This window comes from Chamaea fasciata, unplaced genomic scaffold (genome assembly GCF_029207755.1).
Source record: "Chamaea fasciata isolate MVZ Bird 193981 ecotype frontalis unplaced genomic scaffold, bChaFas1.0.hap1 SCAF_8, whole genome shotgun sequence".
In the NCBI taxonomy this organism is placed as follows: Eukaryota; Metazoa; Chordata; class Aves; order Passeriformes; family Sylviidae; genus Chamaea; species Chamaea fasciata.
Window position 1 is genome coordinate 22,908,196 of NW_027094093.1, and position 19,392 is coordinate 22,927,587.

General features: G+C 38.8%; 1 protein-coding gene across 1 annotated transcript in view; it reads left to right on the forward strand.

Annotated features, from left to right (window-relative positions):
- ITGB6 (integrin subunit beta 6) overlaps window positions 1–18,416 on the forward strand; it is a 30,027-nt gene extending 11,611 nt beyond the window's left edge. Inside the window, exons 9-16 of the mRNA XM_066189261.1 lie at window positions 803–892; window positions 5,507–5,641; window positions 5,848–6,265; window positions 6,722–6,944; window positions 9,457–9,554; window positions 14,149–14,268; window positions 16,707–16,873; window positions 18,179–18,416. Coding sequence (XP_066045358.1) covers window positions 803–892; window positions 5,507–5,641; window positions 5,848–6,265; window positions 6,722–6,944; window positions 9,457–9,554; window positions 14,149–14,268; window positions 16,707–16,873; window positions 18,179–18,280 — 1,353 coding nt within the window. The 3' untranslated portion in view covers window positions 18,281–18,416. The remainder of the gene's footprint in view (window positions 1–802; window positions 893–5,506; window positions 5,642–5,847; window positions 6,266–6,721; window positions 6,945–9,456; window positions 9,555–14,148; window positions 14,269–16,706; window positions 16,874–18,178) is intronic.
- Window positions 18,417–19,392: the final 976 nt, after the last annotated feature.

Genomic DNA, 19,392 nt, shown 5'->3' on the forward strand with positions numbered 1-19,392 from the left:
TAAATAATGAACACATTGCTTTCCAAAAGCATGGATTAATGCAAGGGAAATTCATGTAGTTAACAATCAGGCAAAACAAATCTTAATTCACTGTATTTAAAGTCTAGCTGTCAGATATCATGTTAGTGTCACAGTGCAACTTAATGCAAAAAGAAAAAAAAAACTTATCACTAAAATAAATTGCTAAACAGGCAATGTATTATGCACAGAAATTCCACATAAAACCCATGAGAGCCACAGAGCATTGAGATACATGTGCAAAGATAAAAATGTGACTGCAGTTGCTGAATGTATTGTCCAAGACTCTTGAGCAGTGCCACAAGAGTTGAGCAGCTGAATCTGTTTCTGAATATTTTTTTAAAGAGAAATACAACTGTTGATAAAACATACCTTCCCTCTAAATTTGAAAAATTAGAGCTTGAAGAATACTATAGTATCAAACTTCCGGTCACACAGAGATGATTTAACAATATATGTTCAATGAATTTTAAATGAAACCAGCTCTTCTCCATCTGACTTTTTCATTAAGACATGTGCAATGGAGACTTCAAGAATCCTTGAAAATGTCACTGTCATTTATTTCAGTTGGCTTCAACGTACTTGGTTTTGCTGCCAGCTCCTTCTTTTTTATGGTTGGTTTTTTTTTTTTGTTTGCTAGTTTGGTTTGGTTTGGGTAGTTGTTTGTTTGTTTGGGGGGTGGTTTTTTCTTTTTTTTCTTTCTTTGGGTTTGGGTTGTTTTTAGATGGTAGCTCCTTGTCGTCTAGACTTTGTTGTGCTTTAAATTAATTTTTCATATTTCCAGAATTATGCAAAGCTTATTCCTGGAGCTACTGTTGGACGACTACAGAAGGATTCTGGAAATATTCTCCAGCTGATCATTGCTGCATATCAGGTAAGATGGTTACAATGCAGTTTCTTCTTTCATGTTTACATGTTCGGCATTGGTTTGCAGTTTGGTAAAAAGAAGTGTCTTTGATTCCTTTTATGAACTGATTACATTATTTTTAATGTTAGGTGCTGACCTTAACAGGAAAAGTGTTCACTCTGAGGATTAAGTAAGCTCAGAAACAAAATTCCTATAACCTGTCAATCCTTAGATCTGCTGGAATGCTGAACATCAGTGTGTCATCCGCATTGCCTTCTTCACATTCCTCTATTTTATACCTACTCTTAAGCCTTCTTTAATATTCAGGTCTCTCAGTTCCACATCTCAACAGGGCCTCAGCTCTCTCTCTGTTCGTAGCTGCCACCAGAGCAGACAAACAATTGCTTTGCAGGAATATCTGTTGGGAAAAACACTGTTCTGCACTCAGTGCTCTTCTCTGCTTTAGCAATTTGATGCTGCCTCTGCGAGGCTGTTCTGAGGTTTTTAAAAAGAGGAACATAGGAGCCAACATGGGTTTGTTTAGGTAATGCCAGGACTTGAATGGGTTTGTTTAATACAAAGATATACTGTAATGATGTCAGGAACATAAACACAGCGCTGCTCTTCAGAGCTTTGTTTGTAAAACACATCCTGGGTACCCAGTTCTCTTCTGTCAGAGGAATGTTTTTAGGCAGTTGTACAGATTTTTATACAGATACATTAATTTACAAATATGCTGATATTCCAAAGATTCCTCTGTTCTGTCTCAGCCCATTTTTATTAAAAACCTGCTCTACCAGTTGTCTACAATGACAAATAACTCTTTGAAAATAGCTTCTCTTTCTTTCCTTGCTTTTTTTTCTGCTCTTCCTTCTATCAACTGAAAAGGATAGTCATCACTGTGCCAAATTTACTTTGGTCTTTGTGATAGGATGGAAAACAAATTCTTCTAAGTCTTATAAAAGCAATGAAGGCAATGCAATTCCTGAATCAAGACTTTTTAAAATGAAATGCAAAATACCAGGAGATTCTCCATATTATGAAAAATTATGTAAGGAGAGAACTTCAGGGTTTACCTTGGGAGTGTAAAAATCATAATAAATAAAGATGAGAAAGTTTTCTTATGAGCAAAGTTATTGCTAAACTTTGAGTGGCAACAGAATTTCATTTCTGGATTCCAACCTGCTGCTAGTCACATCTGGTTCCTATCAGCATTTCTTCAAGCTGGCAGTCAAATGTATAGACACAGGTTCCTACATTTAACGGCTAAAATACCATTTTGTTGTCAGTAAGAAATGGAAAAACACACAAAAATTGTCCAGTCCTGTGTCCTGGTGCTTTTGCTGCAACATAGGTGGGGAATGATGCCTCACTGGAATATTGAAAATGTGAAGAGTGAATCCTTGCCTCTTCTCATTAGCATCTGCTTATGTTCAATGGCCCATGATTTTTTTCCTACTCTCCTTTTTCAACCTGCTGATATTTTTAGCCTCTGTTGCCTTCTATGAAAAGAAGGGGTTCAGTTGCACTGTGTCAAGGCATGATTTTCTTATTCCTATTTCAACCTACTTCTTACGCTCTAAATTTTCACTGAGTGCACCTTAGTTCACGAGTTGTAGGGTTTGGTGAATAACACCTCTGCATTCACCTTATTTTTGTGTCTTCATAATTTCATTATATTGTGTCACTGAGACACCTTCCACACCCCCAATCTTCTCTACAGATTAGAGTCCCAGTCTTTTAAGTCTCTCCTTGGCTGCTCCATCCCCTAGGTAACTTTATCTGACCGTCTCTTTACCCTCCCTGACTCTCATGAGTGCCTCCTGAGATGTGGAGCCCACAAGAGCTTGCAGTACACAGTACAGGGCACACTAACTTTTATACAAAGGCACGGTTCTGTCCTCTTCTTTGTCCTCAGCCTCCTGGTTCTGTTGGCTTTTTAGCTGCTTTTTGCATGCTTTGAGCAGAGCAGGGGCCAGAGTGGCAGTGGTGGCCACGATGCAGCTCCTGAGCTGTTTTGGCTGATCCTGTTTTCATCTGTTCCATGGTTTGGAGAGAGCTCTGAGCTCTGTGCTTGCTGCACTGCAGGAGTGGCAGGGAGGTGACTGCAGGAAGGGTGCTCCTGCCTTTGGGCTATAACTTGTCACAACCTCATCCAGGCACAGCATGTCTGGACCATTCACCAGAGCTGCACACACGTTCTTACAATCCCATAGTTCTTTCAAGATGTAAAAAGGGTGCAAGTAGCAACAGGTCACACTTAAAATTTCCCAAAGTCCATTTTATTACACTTAACCTTAAAGGTTAACAATCTTACTGTTTTGTGATAGAAAATCTTCCAAGCAGGAAGCACTAAAACACTTTATTTGACAGGAATAAAGGTATCTGAATTTTTTTTCTGCTGTGAAGAAGAAAATGACAGGAAACCTACAGTTGAAAATTACATGCAAAACAGAACTAATGCTACTTTTGTTAGAAACTTTTCATTATATTCTCAGAAGTGTAATTCAATGTCCTGTCTCTCTGCTTCTTCAGTCACAAGAAAAGGAATAAATAATTTTTTGCCCCCTGGGAGTAGAGTTAGGCTAAATCTTTTAACACTTTTTAAATGGTTTTGAATGTTTATCTACTGTGCAAACACAAGGTTTGCTAATGCCATTCACCATGTGTTGCCATATAAAAGCTTCAGAGAGGAAGTAAGCAAGTTAAGAAAATCTGAGCTGTCAAAATATTTGTTGCAAGGAGTTCTCATGTTCTTTCCAAGCATGGTTCATTTTCTACTGTAAGCATATTTCAGCCTGTTTTGTTTAGCATTGAATTCTGCACAACTTTGTGTTGCAGATCTGTAGGCTAAAATAGCAGGCCATTTGATTAAAGCCATTCCAAGAATTTCAAGTTTCAGGAAAAATTACCCTTTTTTCCAGTTTTTAATCCTTACACAAAAATGAGAACAAAGAAATAATGTTATCAAAAGGACAGGTAACACAAGGCCACAAGTATTTAGTACTTCTCTATTTGTTGTTCCATTCAGAAAATTTTTTGAACCGCAAATGTTTTTCTGTGAATGACTTAAAGCTACTGTTTGCTATTAACTGTCTGGTATTTGTCCTCAAACTATGGCCAGACAGCTTAGTAGTTTTAAAATATCAGTAGAAATGCTCACAGATATTAAGATCTAAAATCCTCAAATTTATCAGTTTGTATTCCTTTTCAGTGCTGTAAGATGCACAATTTGATCTCTCACGATAGCAAGGTACATTCAAACGACCCAATACAGACCCCAGAATTCAAACCATTACAATTTGGTGTTCAGCAGCACTTCATTTTCTCTCACAGTTGCACTCTGAACCTTGTAATTTTGCAGCTCGTGGAAGAGGGAAGAGAGATACTGGTGATACCTCCTGTAACAGAAGCACATGCCCACAGTCACAGCTTTACCTAGAGATTTGCTGGTTTGGGTCCTTTTGGGAGAGCCCAGTTTTAGCAAACAAATTATTATTGACAACTCTGCATTGTTTCAATAGCAACACAAGCACCTACCTCCAAATCAAATGGAAATGGAAATTTGGAAATATCCAAAGCTACCAAAGCCACCAACATTACAAACCTGATACCAAGGGCACAATTTTACAACCCTAAGACAAATTTCCTAGGAATCCAGAACATGTTCATAGGACAGGGAGTCGTCCATGCAGGTTTATACCTATTCTATTTTTACTGTGATTTACCCCACCAGACCTTTACTCCAGTGAGTCATCCTATTACCTTGAGTGGAATGACTCACTGAAGTAAGGTCAGCAAGTTCCCTGTGCTCTGATTGAAGGGCAGGGGGTATTTTGCAAGCAATTAAACTTCCATGAGCACGAAGTCAAGTTAGTGAGGTGTCTTCTCAGCAGCTGATGAGGTACTTTTGAAAAATTTCCATTTACTGAATCCACAGACCAATGAAGTCACAGGGAATTTCCCCAAGGCCTGTGATAGGCTTTGGATTAAGGTTGTGTAAGCAAAGTTGCTATAAAATATTTTAAGGACTTAAAATACAGATGCCTAGTATGAGCAATTTCAGAAAGACAGTTTGTGACTTACAAAATGGAAGTTTGATTGAACAAATTGATTTAAATAATGGGGATGTTGTTGAATACAGGCTAAAAGAGCACAAACAGCTCATGAAGCAGGAATTTCCATTGTGAGAAGAAAGGAAGGGAGGGAGCAATATTGACACAGTTTGGCTAATCAGGAAAAGCCCAGACCTTGCAATGCAATCAGGGAAACAAATCCACTCCTCAGAAAGTCCAGACCGAAAAGAAAACCTGCATCAGTCAGCAGAGTTATGAAAAGTGATTTAATAAAACATTGAATTTGTTCTCCTGGAAGGGCAGGAAACGAGCCCTGTGATAGCGGACATTAAAGTGATACCACCAGTGCTTTCCACTGAAAACTGGGTCTGTTGGCATTTGCTTCATTTTGCTCATTCCCCATTTTTCTTGCAATAGGGGGTTCTGCAAACAAAGTGCCCAAGCACAAGTGTGCTCCTATGTAAGCCAGGATAAATTACAGTCCACCTTACACAGACGTGGAGCAGTGGCAGCACGTGGGCGGCAGTGTTATCACTCCGTTTATCTCATGCTTTTTTCCTTGAAGGAGCTGAGGTCTGAGGTTGAATTGGAGATCCTGGGAGAGACGGAAGGGCTCGATCTCTCCTTCACGGCCATCTGTAACAATGGGACCTTTTTTCCGCATCAGAGGAAATGCTCTCATGTGAAAGTGGGAGATACGGTAAGTGAAGAACCTATTTTCCAAAGACATGAAGTTCATGTAATTTAGGACACCAAGGCAGAGTTTGCTCTTTATTAAACGATCTTCCTTCAGACAAGTCAAAAAGCAGGCAGTGTCTATGACCCTCTCGCTGTGTCCTCTGCATGCACTTCTGAACACCCTGCAGAGTTCCCTGTGCTCCCAGCAGCCTTCATTCTCTCCTCCAGGTCTCTTTCAATGTGACCGTAAGTCTCTCTTCTTGCGAAAAAACCAGAAGGCTTATCAAGATAAAACCTGTGGGGCTCAGTGACATGCTGGAGATGGAAATCCACCCCCTCTGCAGCTGCAACTGTCAGGCCAAGGCCGAGGAGAAGAGCCCGAAGTGCAGCCAAGGGAAAGGCTCCCTGCAGTGCGGGGTGTGCGTGTGCAGCCCCGGCTACGTGGGGCCGCGCTGCGAGTGCCACGAGAGCTCCCTGGGCGCCAGCTCCTGCAGGGGCCCGGCCGAGCACAGCTCCTGCAGCGGGAGAGGCGACTGCTACTGCGGCCGCTGCCTGTGCCACCCGTCCCCCTACGGAAAGGTCTACGGGCCCCGCTGCGAGTGCAACGACTTCTCCTGCCCCAGGCACCGGGGGCTGCAGTGCGCAGGTACGGGCCCTCGGGACTGGTCTGAGCGTCCGCGCCCGGAGCTGTGCGGGCTCAGCCTTAGCTGGGAGCTTTGAGTTTTCGTCATATATTCAGTAGCAATCAACTCCGTATAAAGAGTTGCTAGTTGTGAAAGGTCTTTAGACTTAAAATAGTTTCGGCTATGCCATTATAAATCGGAAGTGCTTACAAATTAGGTCGTGCACTGCCAGGAGACAAGATCTGCACGGAGGACTCCACTAAAGAGAATGGAGCTGCACTGGCTCACAGCCAGTCTAGGCAAAAATCTGATCCTCTGACTTAAAACCGCAGACTCTGGGAGAGAAATAAAGATGTTTGGAAGAAGAGTTGAAGAGAGCAAAATATTTTCTGTTAAAGAGAATAATTTTAAAGATCACCCTTCAGAATTATTTTTGAATTATTAGTGACTGATTTGAAGTATAATAAATGTTTTTCCAGGCAATGGTGATTGTGACTGTGGGGAATGCAAGTGCCACAGTGGATGGACTGGTGAATACTGTAATTGCACAACTGGTACCAGCGCCTGCATCGCTGAGGATGGGACACTGTGCAGTGGGAGAGGTGAATGCATCTGTGGGACATGTACTTGCACCCATCCAGGGGCTTCGGGCCAAATGTGTGAAAAATGCCCTCTCTGCGGTGACCCCTGCAGTTCCAGACGGTAATGTGCTGCCTTTAAACCTCTGATGTTTATATCATCCAGGTGTCTATTTCCTATACTGCCTCAGCAGTGTGTTTACTGCCATGTCTGTAAACTGGATTTACAGATGAGAACCCAAGCACTTCTTTGTACTTTGAGGTGGGTACTCACAACTTATGTATCAACCATTCATGAGCATTACTGTTGTACAAAAGGACTTTATGTGAAACAATTAAGTCAACTTCAAAGAGCACAGGTAAAACTTTACACTTCAACTGCTGTCCCTGGCTGTACAACTAATGAGAATGGTGGCCTTATCTGATACTTATATGGCCTCACAGAAAAATTTCACATTTGTATTACAATTCTCATACATATTAATGAGTAAGGTCATGTTGTCCACTCAAGCTTCACATATTCACAAATTCATAGTCCAAATTCAGTTAAGCTTGGCTAAATTAAAGAGCTGTAAGTATAGAAAACTGGACAATAGTTGGGAATGAATACGTGGGCAGCTGTATATGATGTATAAGTGGATGACAAATTGATTGTAAATGGTGAAATGTCTTCTGCCCATTGAGCATACTCAATTTATGCAGCTTTCCTGCTGTGATGGAAGGTGTCTTCTATGGTACATGACAGCAACCAAAAATGCTCAGGTTGTGAAGATGACCGCTCTAAGTGCACCATTGCTTATGCTTGTATTACATGAGCTCTTGTAGGGCTACAGTCCAAATGGAGCAGTAATCAGCAGAAATTTAAGCTAGGAGTTGCGTTGGGCTTTACAGAACACACATTATTAATGACCCTGGCTTTGCTTTCTGAGTGCTGAGCAGTTTAGGTTGTATGGTTTATGATGATGTCCTGTCTCCTTATTCAGAGTTGAGACCCATTTCTCTCCAGCACTGTATTTTCATACCTGTCACTGCAGTCTGCAGTGTATCTCAGTGAAAAGCTATTCTATGATGTGATTAATTCATTGATCTCTTTCTGTTAGTGCTAAATCTGCCTTAAGAAAACTGAGCCTCTCGATATGTTCAAAGAGAATTTCTGCATGCACCTGCTCTAGACCAAAAGGACAATGCTGCTGCTTTGCTCTGCCCAATTTGGCAAAGAATAAGAAATATAAAGTTACATGATAGGCATTACATTAACCTGTTTAAACATGTATATTGTATGCAGCGTTGGATCTTTTCTTTCAGTGTCTTCCCTTGCTGAAACGCAGGGCACAAAAAGCCAAAAGAGAGAGAGCACTGGGAATGCCTGAGTAGGGTAACTGAAGGAGCTGAAAGACCAGGTCAGAGGGGATGGAGATCAATGGCAAGGCAGCTGAGAAAGAGAGTGTAGCATGAGAAACATGGTGAATATGACAAAACCACCACCAACACTGAATTTATCTCCATGAGATAGAGGCTATCCCATTACCCACTCACTTTTACTATTCACCATTTCCAGAGCAAGGGATAAGGTCACCTCCATCCTCTGAAGATAAACTCAGCAGCCTCAGCTTATTCCCATGGATATATGTAACTCAATGTAACAGGAGATAGCCAGGGTTTGGTTGGTTTTTTTTTTTTTTAATGTTTTGTTGCAGTTCTCATCTTCCTTCTTCCTTTTTCCTTTACTTTTTCCTCTCCTCTCCTCTCTTCTCCTCTCATTTCCTATTTTTTTTTTTAATGAAGTCAGTCCTTCAGGCTGCTTCTCAGAGCCTCAGCCACTCGATTTGGCTGAATCTATTTGTGAAAAATCAGCAAACACATTTTCCATCAGAAATGTTCATATATGAATTCTGTTTGTTGCTTTATTTTCCATTAATAAACCCTGGATTTATTAAAATTCTCATTGAATTTACAGAGAGATTTTTAAAGGAATAAGTCTAGACTCTGTTTTTAAATAGTATTTCAATCATTCCACCACTGAATAAAAAAATAATTTTCCTGTAAGTTTCATTAGTATAATTAGGATATATGTAATTCCTGAGACAAGTAATCATATTCAAGAGACAACTGTTGAGACACCTGAAGAGTGTTTTTAATGCATTATTCAATAGCCTTGCAACAAAGGCAGACTCATAGTAGGTGCCTCACCTTGGTCTCTTTGAAGTCAATTTCAGATATTGTTCATCTGATAGGAATTCCTTCAGCTGGTATTTAGTGTGAGAATATTTAGTGTTCAGAATCTTTATTTTTTTAATTTTTGAAGGTGAATGTTACATGTGAGTAACCACATGTCTTTGATAGACCTACATGAATAATGTTGCCTGGGGTTCTGTCTGGTAGTTAACAAACTGGGAGGGATTAGAGGACAAGACAGAGCTTATCCACAATACCTTTATTCAGGTGGGGGGTTTTTGTTTGGTTTTGTTAGGATTTTTTTGGTGGCAGTACCTATCATATTCCTGAGAATTGCTGTATCCATAGCAGAAGACCTTTTATTTAGCTGCTTTTTAAATTGCAGATGCACACATACTGGCTTTTGTGTTATTGCTTTGTGGCAGGCAGAGATTGATGAGCTGCTGAATTATTTTCCACAGGAGCTGTGTGGAATGTCACTTGGCTTCCGATGACAAGTCACTGGGAGATTGCAGTGAAAAATGCAAATTGGTTGATGCAACTGTCAGCATGGCAAAGGGTTGGTATACTCAGTCTTCCTTTCTTGTGTGTGTGATAGCAGGAGGTTCCACTTTCAGTAATTTTATATGTGAAAGTAGCTTTGTTTTTCTGCTGTGGAATTATATTATGGGTCATAAGGAAATTACTGTCTGTCTGTAGTTCTTCTGAGGCAAGTAGGAAATGCAGAACAGGGCTGGTGTAACCCTTCCAGGTAATTAACTCATTGGATCATACCTATTTTCTAAGCAGTTTATGCAGGAAAGTATAGAATTTAATAGATACCAGTCCCTGCAAATCAGTGATGGATGAAAGTTCCTGAGTTTAAGTTATGCCTGTACCATGAGTTCCAGTGGGACTTCTTCAGCCTTACAATTACAAAACCTGACTCCAGTCCTTAGGTGGATTCTTAATTACCGCTGGTGACTAAACACAGCCCTTTAATGGTAGAGAGATTTCTTGTATTCTAAAAGGCTAAGAACATCTTTCAGCTGTTTGCTTTAATTCAGAAATGCCCTGCATTAATGGAAGTTTCTGGAATAGGAATTAATCCTGAGTAAAATAGTACTATCAGGGAAAAAAACCCCAACAAATCCTACCACAATCAAAAATAACCAAAACAAACCTTTAAATCAAAAAAGGGCAATTTTTTTTTTTCTGTAAAGGAAGGTATCTGCTCAGCAGGCAGCCTGTATTTATTCTAGTGGCAATTCTACTCCCAACCCTGTGGCACAAGCAACTGGTAAATAAGGCAGGACTTAGGCTAGTTACATCCACATCACAGATGTGCCATAAGCATTAAACAAGACAAATGTAAGAATGAGGATGACGATGCAGAATCCTGTGTGCATATCCAAGGTTTTATCTGCAAGCTCTTGGAAGCCTATCCAGGGCTGTGTGCATGCAGAAATGTCACTGATGATCCTTCCAGCAAAGTTACTCCTTTTGTTTTTGATGGCAATACTTCAGTATTTTTTTATAAATATAAAAATATCTTTACAGGCTTAAAAAACATATAAGAACTTCTGTTTTATCTCTTCAGTTAGTAAAGTTTTCAGGTTGCCTTTGTAAGGTGGCAGATATTTGTAGCTAGGAATATAAAAAAAATATACTTTCAAACATAATGAATGCTAATTTAGACCAAAAACACCCTTTTATATGGTTTTGTTGACATTCTGTTCACACGGGTCACAAGAATATGAACATGATAATATAATCTCATATTCCTGCATATTTCCTTTTTTTCATGTCCTGTGCTTCCCTGATTTGGGACTGTCAGCTACTTTTTTAGATTTAAAATTTATTTACAGCAGTTACTGCAACCTTCATGTTCCCATCCAGATGCCTCAAAAAAAAAAAAAAAAAAAAAAAAAAAAAAAAAAAAGCAGCTGTTGCAAACTGTTTCATCTGAAATGCTTGTGTAGCCTCATTAAGAAGTCCTGAAAGAAAAAAGAATTAACCTTCAAAATAATAACCTAAAAATAATCATAGAATAAAAACTATTACCTGAACAAAACCCACCAATCTTAAAATGGTATAACTAGCACACCACATAGTATTTAAGACAGATAATTAAGCAACTTTATGGGGTAGTATACTTCTTTCTGGTTTATATTTTTATTTCTTTAATGCTTCAAAGCTTTGGGGGAAAGAAAAACTAAAAGCTCTAGGTTAAATAAAACATTAGCACTTCAAAAATGTTGTTTCTCTTTAGCACATGTATGTTGCAATACAGTGACTGGAAGTGTGGAGCAACAAGAAAGTGTGGGCTTTAGATTTTCCTGTTTTCTGGCAGTGCCCATTTTAGGCTCTGAGTCGTGGCTTTCGCCTCCCTGCTTTGGTTCTGGGGTTGCCAGCAGTTTCTTCTCCTGCTCCCCAGCAGCAGGTCAGGTCAGCCCAGGGATCTGCCGGGGCTTGGGGTGTCCAGCAACTCTGCAGGTGCTGATGGCTTCACATTTACAGGGCTTGTCTCCACAGCAGGTATCACTTTCAAACTTCTATTTTCATTCACTTTTAATACTTGAACATTTAAATTAGGCTAATCACCCCTTTGCCACATAGCTGTGAGAGGAGCTTTTCTTGTTCTACTCACTATGCAAGCGGAACCAAAATTCGTAAAAGGCATCTCCTGCCACCACCCCAGCCACAGGGCACCAGGCTGCTCCTGCCCCAAACCCAACAGGGACACTTATACTTTCCTTGGAGAACCTAAGTTTTTCCTACCCCATAGTGCTGACACCTCACAAATTCCCAGAGCAGCAGCAAAGTGGATACAGGAGACTGAATAAACCTCTCTATCAGCACTGCTCTGTTATGAGTCAAAGTGAGCTGAACTCCGCTCAGAAAAAGCATTTTGTTGAGCAAAAGACAAACAAGAAACGGGCATAATGACATTTAAATTTACAGTCAATGTTTTTGTTGTTGAATCTTTTATAAATGTATCTGTTTGGAAACAGTCTTTCATGCTTTGAGTCTCCTGCTTGCCACTGTTACCTGATTTCTCCTCCAGTGTGACTCCAGTTATTTCAAATACAATTTAACTTACCAGAATTAGGCTGCAGAAGAGTGTGACAATTCATTGCAGAATGCAGAATATTACACAGATGTAAATTACAGGAATTTACTTACCTAGGCAAATTTTTATGCTGATGAGCTGCAAATAACATATGCAATGATCCTCTTTAGTGATCCCTCATTCTAAAAATAACATCAGGGAAATAAAAAACCTAACCATAAGCTGGATTTTGAATAGCTTGAACTTGCATATTTGCTTTCATTTCTACATCATTTCACATAATCAGTATTCTGCTCCCCTTGGTTTCAATGTATGACATTAAATAAAAAATTACCATGTAAAAATAACTAATCTATGTGCAGTTACTGCCTTCTGGATGATATATGGTATATGCTTGCAAGTTTTTCTCCATTTCCAGGATAGCTAACAACTATCCTTTTCCTTTTTTTCCCTTCTTCGTAAGCAAGTTAATATTTTGAATCTGCTTGTTTTCAAGAGTTGGGAAAGTACAGACATTGCAAAACTTTTGACAGTGTTACTGAACAGTGACGTGCCAACAAGAGCCGTAAGTCTGCAGTTTGTGGCCCTTCTAACAAAACCAAATCTTGTTAAATCAGCAGATCTAGGCTGCCTGTCCCATTGGTAGATAACACATTCCTCTGCCACTGAGGACCAGCAACAGGTTAAATACAAGGCTCAAATCGAGAGCAGGTTTCCATTAAATTCCAACCCGCTAGGGTTCTCTTTTCATAACAAGCAGAGAAAAGGACTGGAGGGTAGTCAATACTTCCATATTTTCTATGGTGTTTAGTAGTATTTTCTATAAGACCAAATATTATTAAATTAAGCAATACAGGGAAGAAAAAATAGAGCAAGCTTTTTTTTTTTAAATGTAGTGTACATTTCTTTAAAATGTTTTATTCTTGTCTGATTTCTATTCAATTACTCTTCATATTAAAGTTTGAGGGCTTTAAGATTTTAGCACAATTGCTTATGAAATTTCAGTAAGAATTTTGAATGAGCAGAAAATACTGGTCAGTGACAATAATTTTAAAGAAATGTTTGAGAAGCCTACTCCTTTTCTTTCTTCTAAAAAAGAAATCCTAAGAATTTTGACTAAAATATATTGAAAAACATACCTAGATTTCCAGTGATACTCAAATCATGGACTATATGAAAACATAAACATTCAGCCCCAGAGGTATTATTGCACACAGGTCTAAAGTATTTTTTCTCTGTAAAACATAATAATATAGTGTCACTCCAAGTGATGACATTTCTGGCTCTGCACTTGTACTCTCACTTTTTGGTCGCCTTATTTGCTTTATATTGTCCCTCAAAGTCAGCTTCCTTCTGTCTCTGTATTCCCTTTGAATGATTTTTTCTCAGCTCCCCAGTTAGGAATAACCTGAAAGGAAAAAATGGATTAAATTTTTGTGTAATCAACAGTAAGTGGAGGGATGAATAAATGGGGTCAGACTGTCATCTCAGGTCACTTTATTTGCTTCATCCGGAACCCATTAAAAAAATCCCAGAATGGCAGTGTTCTGTTATTAATCTTTATTTACTCTTGTAGCAGTGCTGGACACACAATGACCTCAGAGGGGCCTATTGTGTAGGAAATGAATGGCAGCCCTTTTAATAGCATCCATAGCTGCTTGATGGATGTATATCTACTTCTGAAACATGATCTAGAGGTGGCAGGAGTAGCTGCAAACCAAAGGAACATACTTTGTTCCACTGGTTACTTTGTCTCATAATATGGGGCTATTACATTTCCTAGACAGCTGCCAGTTAAGAGTCTTGGAAGCATTTCCAATTCATTGAAATTCACAGTACCATAAACTAACAAGGTGCACTAGATGGTCAGTGCAGATTGACAATGTCTGGATATAAGTGAAAAATCAGAACTAAACAAAATTGGGATTGGAAGAAAAGCCATTCAATTTAGTAGAAATTCTCAGAGTATTTCTGCTTTTGTCTTTCACTCTATACCGTCTGCAGACAAGGCTGTGACAAACATGATGCCAGCAGTCTCTCTAGTTATTAAAGGTTAAATTTCATTTGTTCTGATGAATTACTTTTTTCCTTCCCTCTGCAGATTATTCAGAGGATAAATCCATTTCCTGCTCTTTGCAGGGGGAAAATGAATGTATAACCACATTTCTACTGGCTGCGGATGAACAGGGAAGGACAGTCATTCACAGCATAGAACGGAAAGGTAAGCAGTGAATATTGGTTTTTGTAGGTGAAATCTGATTTAAAACCACAGACAAGGTTAGTCATCTAGAAGCAGAGCTCTTTGAAGCGGCACGTCACCTCCTTGTGTTTGTAGCTCTTCTCTGCCCAGCTAAGGAGCTCCTCAAGTACTTATTTAATGCATTGGTGACATAAATATTTGGCCTTTCATGAAAAATGGGCAGAATGATCTTTGGGCTGTAAGAATAATTTAATTTTTTCAAAAGCTTGTGCAGTTCTAAGAAGATGATACCAAACATCATTTGCATTATATGATAAAACTATAATTCACTTTGAAATTGTATATACTTCATAGATGGACAAATGTTCAAATGACTGTCTAATTCAGTACACCTGATGAAATTCTAAAATATATTTACAATTATTTTTCATGTTGCAGTATCACAGAATCATAGAATGGTTTGGGTTATAAGGGACATTAAAGTTCATCTAGTTCCAAGCCCTCAGAGCCCCCTCCAACCTGGCCTTGAACACTGCCAGGGTTGAGGCATTCTCTGGGCAGCCTGTTCCAGTGCTTCACCAGCCTCACAGTAAAGAATTTCCTTCTAATCTAAACCTACCCTCTTTCAGCTTAAAGCCATTGCCCCTTGTCCTGTCACCACATGTCCCTGTAAAAAGTCTTTCCCCAGCTCCCCTGTAGCCCCTTCAGGTACTGGAAGGTGCTCCAAGGTCTCCCTGAAGCCTTCTTTTCTCCAGGCTGAACAACCCCAACTCACTCAGCCCATCCTCATGCAAGAGTTGTTTCAGCCCCCATTAAGTTTTGAGTATTTTGCAAAACTAACAGATATAGAACAGATCTCTTTATGTCCCTCCATTTAACATTAGTTCTTCGTTTCCAGCTCTTTCATCAGTGATTTTTCATCACTGATTTTTCATTAAATCTCTCAATCAGGTAGGACAGGAGAGCACAGAGACACCACTCCTCAGCAGCCAAATAGTTTCCCTTCCAGGGAATAAAGACATCTTCATACTAAATATTAGTCATGTTTTAGGCAAAGCCATGCAGTTTGTAACTTCCTTCTCTTTCCACAAATAGATTTTATTTTGTTAAGCCTTTGTGCAGCCTTTCTCTAAAAAATATGTGAGAATGGAATTGATCTTACTGCCCAAAAAAAGAGCAGCTCCTGCCATAAGAACATTAGTCTGGTTTTGTATAGGTTTCTAGTACAGCAAAGGTGCTTTTAACAAAGGTAGTACTAAAGAAGCACGCCTCTTAAACTACACCCCTAAATCCCTAAGATTCAAGAATTTAAAGGTTAAGATTTTATTTTTATTAAAAGCTTTATTATCCATTTTAAGTAGATTTGATTAAAAAAAAAAAGAAGAAAAAAAAAAAGAAGAAATGTCTTACAGAAGGCACAGTTCATTGACCTCAATGTAATGGCCCTCCCACAACCTACAATAACCAGTTTCACTGTCATCTGCTGTTTTGCTCCTGGACCTTAAAATGGGAACTGGGATGAAGCCTCAAGAAATTCTCTAGAAATACAATTCCGTTCATGGAATGGTTGTCAATATGGCACCAGTGGCCAGAACAGCAGCCCACTGCTCAAACCAGAGCCCCTCAGAATTAGTTAACTGAGGCCATCAAGCAAAAACAGAATGTGAAATGCAATAATGTAAGACAAGCCAAAATGAAATGAATTTTTTTAATGTTCTGCAACCATGGTTCAGCAGAAAATTTTCTAAAACAGTAGTTCGCCATCTTTCATAGACAGTACTTTCTAATATTAAAAGAAACAAACTTCTTTGGGTTTTGGTGAAGCAAAAATCTCAGTTTTAATTCTGACTCTCTGAAATATTTTATCATAAAATTTATTGCAGAACTTGAAGTGCAAAATTCCTTCCAATTGCCCAGTCCAACATTTTCAGCAAATCTGAAGGATTTTTTTCTTCATTGTTTTCGTGAGAGAAATGCAGTTTCCTCTATTTTATCAACCAACAGCATTGGTGACTTTATCCTGACATAGATCTCACTAGAATCTTTTCTTCTGCAACCCACTGAATATCAGTTAATTGAACTAGAGCTCCAGCCATAACACTGTAAAACTCATAATTTTTTCAACTCAGCCCTGTTTTATATAATTATATTGAAACAGATCTGAAATCAATTTTCTGACTTTTCTCTTCAGAATCTGTGTCTGCATCCAGCAGCTGCTAATTGTCATGGTAAAAGAGCAGTGGAATAAGTTAGCAAATAATTTTTAAAACAATTTAGGGCAATATTTTTCAGCTGGCTTCACAAACCCTTTAGCAAGCTAGCAGGAGAAAAAGAACTTGAAGAAAAAGGCATACCCAGCTCATGGCAAATGAGAATCTCAGCACATCTCTTGGATGTTTTTAATTGCCTAAAATTCATCGATTGGTTATCCACACTCATAACTGCTTTTGTTTCCACAGATTGTGCACAGCATCCCAATATCCCAATGATAGTCGTGGGTGTCACCCTAGCTATCCTTCTCATTGGCATTGTTTTACTTTGTATATGGAAATTACTGGTGTCAGTTCAAGACCGAAAAGAGGTGGCCAAGTTTGAAGCAGAAAAATCAAAAGTTAAATGGCAAACGGTATGTGAAATACATTGATTTTGTCCAAGGTTCTTTAGTTTGGTTACATGATGCACAACTGCCTTTAAAATTCTGGGTCTTGATTTTGTTCTTTTAAATGGATAGATTTTGCTGGTAGGTTTTTGCCACATTTAGTATTCTATAAAGTAAAATTATGATCCTTTAGTGAATGAAAATTATCTAGTAAATCTCCTGGTTTAATTTCTTCCACATTTAAGAATGTGTAAATAACTGGGGTTTTTATTAATTGTTTTTAATTAGTATCTAGTCTTTGATTAATCCTAACAATGCTGTTGTCTGCCTGTATGATTATCCAAGGTGTACCCCTCTGCCCAGAAGCAGAGCTTTAGGAAAGGGAGGTTGTTCCTGGCCTCTGTCTTGATCCAAGCCCACTCCCACTGAGAAGGAGTGAATTAAACTGTCCCAAATGTAGGGGAAAGGACAGAGAAATCCAGGCTTTGTTTTCTATCTATAGCTCTGGGCATCTAATGTAAGCTTACACCACATGTTCCCTTTTCTTCTTTCTTTTCTGCCGTTGACTTTTTTGCCCTTTTGCAAAAGCCTGAGGACTTCTGAGGATCTTTTCAAAAAAAGTCACGTTGAGTAAGCATTTCTGGCGGGTGTCAGGAGGACAGGCAATGTGTTCACGTGGCTCCATTCTCCTACAAAGTCCTGTGATTGCAACTTTTTCCAAGAATGGGCACTGTCAACCTTTCAGCTTCTGACCTGGAAAAAAATCACTAACTTACAGGCAAGGCCACCTGAGAATGTTTTCTTGATCCTCCAGGAGAGTTAGGTATGATAAGAGGGAAGGGAAGGATACAGTTGATGGAAGCATTTTAATTTTCTTTTCTGTCACAAGAGAAAAGGATAGGAAGTGATTGATGAGAGGCCAGGATGAAAAGCTCAGGTGAGACTTGCCCTTCTCCCAGCACACAGCTGGTACTGTATGTGACAAGAGCACCATAACAAGTCACATCTAACTGCTGAGACAATCTCTGTAGTTTTATAATGGTCCAACTGCCAGATGTGATACACAAATTGTATCAGACACATTTGATGAGGTATTGTTTAATGATGTGCATTACTGATGTGAAGGAAAGCATGTTTCTGACCCCAGGCTGGTTTGTGCTGACTGAATTCAGATCAGTCTGGATTTCAGCGGCTTGGAACATAAGTAATCTACTGAAAACTATTTTAAAGTCCTCAAAGATACAACATTACTTCTATACAAACACTGTGTGACTCCCATTTAATTCGTTTTTTGTTTGGGTATTTGTTTGTTTGTCTGTTTTTGGTTTTTAGGAAACAAATCCACTGTACAGAGGCTCAACAACCACTTTTAAAAATGTGACTTACAAGAACCAAGATAATCAAAAAAGGCCCATGTCTGCAGATTTCTATTAGCACCTCCAACACTACATAGTTTTACTAGCAGGAAATCTAAACCAAAACTTTTTTCTTCTTATCCGATTACGTGATATTTGTTTGCAAGTTGCAGTGGTATAACAATTCTGTTAGAGAATATATATCTTGTGTTGGGACAAATAAAGATAACATGTTAATAGTAATGGTCAGTAGAAATATTTTTTAAAATGACCCTTTATTGTTAAAGGCCCCATCTTAAAAAAATGGCATCACAAATAATTTCAATTTTGTCTTTAATGCTGAGGATTATAAATTATCATGTAAGCTCATTTTTGGTTAAGTTAGATATATACAGTGAACTTTATAATACTTTGTTCATACATAAGTGCTTAGGAATGTATTTGTATCAGTCCATTTGGTGAGCTGGTTTAAATTTAGGAAAGATAATTTTTTTTTCATTAATGCAGTTTAAACTACTGAGGATTGAGCTTTCTCATATCACCTGTGTGACTGAATAGTTTCTCACCAGAAAAAAAGTAGTAATATTGTCTGTCTTCTGTAAATGTAAGTTATACAGAAACATTTCTTCTCTAATTCTTCTTTCTTGTCCTATTTCTCTATTTCCTTTTCCTTGTTGCTATTTGATGTTCTTTAAGGACCTAGGCCCTGGGATTATCTCAGGAGAAGTTAAATCAAGCCAATCAAGGCTTATTCACTTGCAGTTGTTTTCTGGTCCAGGCACAGGCAGCTTTTTTTTTTTTCATTTTTCTTTCAAATTCTAGTAACAAGGATACAGAGAGAAAAAAGGTAAATATTTGTAAATTGAAGAGCCCAGTAGACACACTTTTAAACCAGAGGACTAGCAGCAGAACTCCATTTCACCAGTTACGTCCTGTAAATGATTTGGGTGCTCACAATACACCTCACATGCTGGACCATCACACAAAGCAGCTCAGGAGCTCTTTACATGCAGAAATGTTCACACGGAAGTTTTATTGTCACACACAAAGACACTACTCTTGTGTTGATATGTCCAAAATTGTGAGGTTCTTTCAATGCCCAGCAGCCAAACTGCTTATTCCTGTGTGTAATACCTTATTCAGCATTTTTGGGCTGGCTTGTTTGGTTTTAGGTTTGGTTTGGTTTTTTTT